This window comes from Etheostoma cragini, chromosome 3 (assembly GCF_013103735.1).
Source record: "Etheostoma cragini isolate CJK2018 chromosome 3, CSU_Ecrag_1.0, whole genome shotgun sequence".
NCBI classification, from domain to species: domain Eukaryota; kingdom Metazoa; phylum Chordata; class Actinopteri; order Perciformes; family Percidae; genus Etheostoma; species Etheostoma cragini.
Genome location: NC_048409.1, coordinates 29,994,216 through 29,997,986, shown reverse-complemented (window position 1 = coordinate 29,997,986; position 3,771 = coordinate 29,994,216). Strand labels below are relative to the sequence as shown.

At 45.7% G+C, this 3,771-nt stretch overlaps 2 protein-coding genes across 2 annotated transcripts in view; one reads left to right on the top strand and one right to left on the bottom strand.

The window, feature by feature from the left end:
* Positions 1-3,771, top strand: part of LOC117938780 (collagen alpha-2(IV) chain-like) — a 31,202-nt gene that overhangs the window by 4,289 nt on the left and 23,142 nt on the right. Inside the window, exons 3-10 of the mRNA XM_034863647.1 lie at positions 171-263; positions 791-895; positions 980-1,074; positions 1,208-1,358; positions 1,432-1,545; positions 1,871-2,038; positions 2,316-2,405; positions 3,139-3,273. Coding sequence (XP_034719538.1) covers positions 171-263; positions 791-895; positions 980-1,074; positions 1,208-1,358; positions 1,432-1,545; positions 1,871-2,038; positions 2,316-2,405; positions 3,139-3,273 — 951 coding nt within the window. The remainder of the gene's footprint in view (positions 1-170; positions 264-790; positions 896-979; positions 1,075-1,207; positions 1,359-1,431; positions 1,546-1,870; positions 2,039-2,315; positions 2,406-3,138; positions 3,274-3,771) is intronic.
* Positions 1-3,771, bottom strand: part of LOC117939352 — a 10,240-nt gene that overhangs the window by 4,569 nt on the left and 1,900 nt on the right. The gene's annotated exons all lie outside the window — the stretch shown is intronic.

Genomic DNA, 3,771 nt, shown 5'->3' with positions numbered 1-3,771 from the left:
CTGTCTGTCTGTCTGTCTGTCTGTCTCTGTCTCTCTCTCTGTCTCTCTCTCTGTCTGTCTGTCTCTGTCTCTCTCTCTCTCTGTCTGTCTGTCTGTCTGTCTGTCTCTGTCTCTCTCTCTCTCTCTCTCTCTGTCTGTCTGTCTGTCTGTCTGCCTGTCTGTCCACTCAGGTGAAAAAGGTTCTCCTGGTGAAATCAATACCTCTCCAGGAGATCCGGGTCAGAAAGGAGAGAAAGGTTTACCTGGAAACCCCGGACCTGAAGGTGAGACCGGTCCATTTCACTGTCGGGTGTCCTCGTCATTTTTATGTTTTTTTTTATTATTTAACCCTTGTGTTGTCCTTCGTGTCACGGGGAGTTGTTGAGTTTATTTATCATGTTCGAGTGCAGGACGGGTCTCTTGGACCCGGAGGACAAGATTAGTGTAGTGGGATACACGCTCGAGTGCAGGACGGGTCTCTGGACTACGCAAGACGGTGTGAGACTAGTGGGATACACGTTTGATTGTAAGACGGGTCTCTGGGACTCCAGAGGACAAGATGAGGGTAGTGGGAAATTGTTTGAGAGAAAGACGGGTCTCTGGGACTCAAAGTTGAGAGCGTTGTGTTGAATCAATCATGGTATTTGGGGAATTAAAAAGAACATTGATATAGGAAAACATGAGGACAGCATGAGGACAACATGAGGACAAGATGAGGACAACATGAGGGTTAAAAATAAACCTGATCATCAGAAATAGGTGAAAACCCAAACCTTGTGACTCACCTGTTGTCTGTGCTGGTCTGTCTCAGGTGGGACAGGACGTCCAGGTTGTCCAGGATTTGTTGGTCCGAAGGGAGAAAGAGGAGATAACGGATTCTCAGTCCAGGGTCCTCCAGGCTTCCCAGGGGTCAAAGGTCAGGTCTATGAAGAGTGTTGGACCAAACCGTCCACTGAGGGCGTTTAAAGAAGACGGTAACACTTTGTTTTTGTTGGCTCAGGAAACAAGGGCCCTCCAGGAGCTCCAGGTTTAACAAGTTTTGGTATCAAGGGACGGGCCGGCCCGTCAGGCCCCCCAGGGATGCCGGGCCCCAAGGTAACGTGGACTCCTGGTGACAGGAGATTTATATTTACATGAAACTGTTGATGTGTTCATCTGACATGATGACATCACACTACTTCCTGTTTTGCTGCTGGATGTAAAGTCTTGTTGGTCTGTGTGGTCCCAGGGGGGCAGCGGTCTGGGTTTCCCAGGCCAGCAGGGTCAGTCAGGGCCCCAGGGAGAAGATGGCTCTGTTGGGCCCAACGGAAACCCCGGAGACCCAGGACCAGATGGAGCTCCAGGTCCTCCAGGACAAGACGGACCTCTAGGACCCAAAGGTATGGCACACAAGATCTGGTGAACCTCATATTTCAAACCCCCCAACGTGGACTGAACTGAAGTGTCTCTCAGGTCGGAGCGGTCTGGACGGGTTACTGGGTCCTGTTGGTTTGGTTGGACCCTGTTTACCTGGATCTCCTGGACCTGAAGGAGCGGACGGACCAATGGGATTCATCGGTTTTACAGGTAAGATCTCCCCAAGCTGCAGAGTTCTCTACACTGTAAAAAATAACTGGGAAACCTAGTTCAATTTAATATACCTAAACAGGCAGTATACACATATATATACATACATATACATACATATACATACATATACATACATATATTGTATTCACAGTCAAGGGGCGGCCTTTAGCATAGACAGCAATGCATGATGGGAAAATAGGACCCAGTTTTATAAATACTATTATGACCCTTTTACTTTAAATCCCCCTCTAAGTATAATAAACAGTAGAAGTTGTTATTACACAAATTATAACACAATGTGAAAACCCCCCAACTCTTCCAGGGAAGCAGGGCCAGAAGGGCTCGCAGGGTGACCCTGGGGGGCAGGGCGTGGGGGCCCCAGGGCCCCAGGGCCCTCACGGGGAACCTGGGTGGGATGGACCACCAGGACCAGCAGGAGACGTTGGACCCAAAGGCCTGAGAGGGGGTGACGGGGAGACAGGAAGCACAGGTAAGGATGTGAGGGGCACACACACACACACACACACACACACACACACACATACACAAACACACATGCCTGTAAGATTTCCTATATCCTTCTATAATATTATTCATATTGTTACATTTGATGCTTTCATTTTTATGACTTCATGTATTTATCAAAACAACTTCCACGCAGTATCCTCACAAGTATAGAAACATCCACATGTGTGTGTGTGTGTGTGTGTGTTTGTGTGTGTGTGTGTGTGTGTGTGTGTGTGTGTGTGTGTGTGTATGTGTGTTAGGTCCCAGAGGAGATGTGGGTCCTCCAGGAGCCCACGGGAGTCCAGGGGATGACGGGAGACCTGGAGCAACTGGACCACCAGGACTCAAAGGTGTCCCATGTCAACCGATCAATCAGTCTGTGAAACTAAAAACTAACTCAATCAGGTTTTAACCTTCGGTTTGTCTTCCCGCCAACCTGGAAGTTTTGGTTTTTTTAGTCAAAATTTAAATTTAATTTTAACTTAATTAATAAAAACCCTTTGTTTGTCGAATTTTTCCAAAATATATATAGTTTTTTTTTTTCAAAAGATTTTAAGCTTTTAATTTTAAAATTTTTCTAAACTTTTTATTATTTTTTTTAACATTTTTGTGACTTTTTTCGACATCTTGTCACTTTATTCAACATTTAAGCGTTTTGGTGTTTTTTACATGTGTGACTTTTTATTTGAAATTTGTTCATAATTTAGTCACTTTTGACATTTTTTTTCTCTCTTTTTTACATTTTTTTAAGTTCTTTCAGCAATTATTTTTTTCCTCCAAATTCTACAAAATTAACGAAAACATCTTTTAGGGACATATTGAACATGTTAAGCACCCTTATAACTTGCCCTGTTGCCCTGGTGCAGGAGGACACCTCGGTGTAGGCGGCGCCGATTGGTTCCATCTGTCTCTCTACTGACAGACCTCCACATTTAAAATAAAAACAGAGCTACATGTTGAAATGGACCAGAGTTCTCCTTTAAGTTGCCAGGACCAGGTCCCAAAGGTGTCACATTTCAACCAATCAGTCAGTGATCAATTAATAACCAGTTCTTTCTGCACCTGTCTGTGACTTCCTGTCAGGGGAGACGGGTGTCGATGGGACCAGGAGTGATCCGGGGCCTCCTGGGCCTCCGGGGAACCGAGGAGAAACCGGACCCAAAGGATTCCCGATCGTTGTGGAGATTTATGGAGACCCTGGCGACCCTGGAGACCCTGGTACTCTAGTCCTACTTCAGCTGTGAATTATCAACATCTACATATCCGCATTCCTTCTGTTTCTTTACTTATATTTCTACTCCGATGTTTACATACTTCGTTCAACTGTAACACAAAATTTCCCTTCGGGGATCAATAAAGTATTTTGGATTCTGATTCTGAATTCTAGCCCAGAATTGGAGACCCTGCACCTTAGCGGCAGCAGTTCTGCAGCCAGGGTTGCCTAGCAACTCTCTATTGGGTCGCGAGCTGGAAAAACCAAATTCTAGTGACGGCCAAATGAATGTGTGTGTGTCATGTGATAACATCCTCTAGCTCTGTGTCATGTGATAACACCCTCCAGCTCTGTGTCATGTGATAACACCCTCCAGCTCTGTGTCATGTGATAACATCCTCCAGCTCTGTGTCATGTGATAATATCCTCCAGCTCTGTGTCATGTGATAACACCCTCCAGCTCTGTGTCATGTGATAACATCCTCCAGCTCTGTGTCATGTGA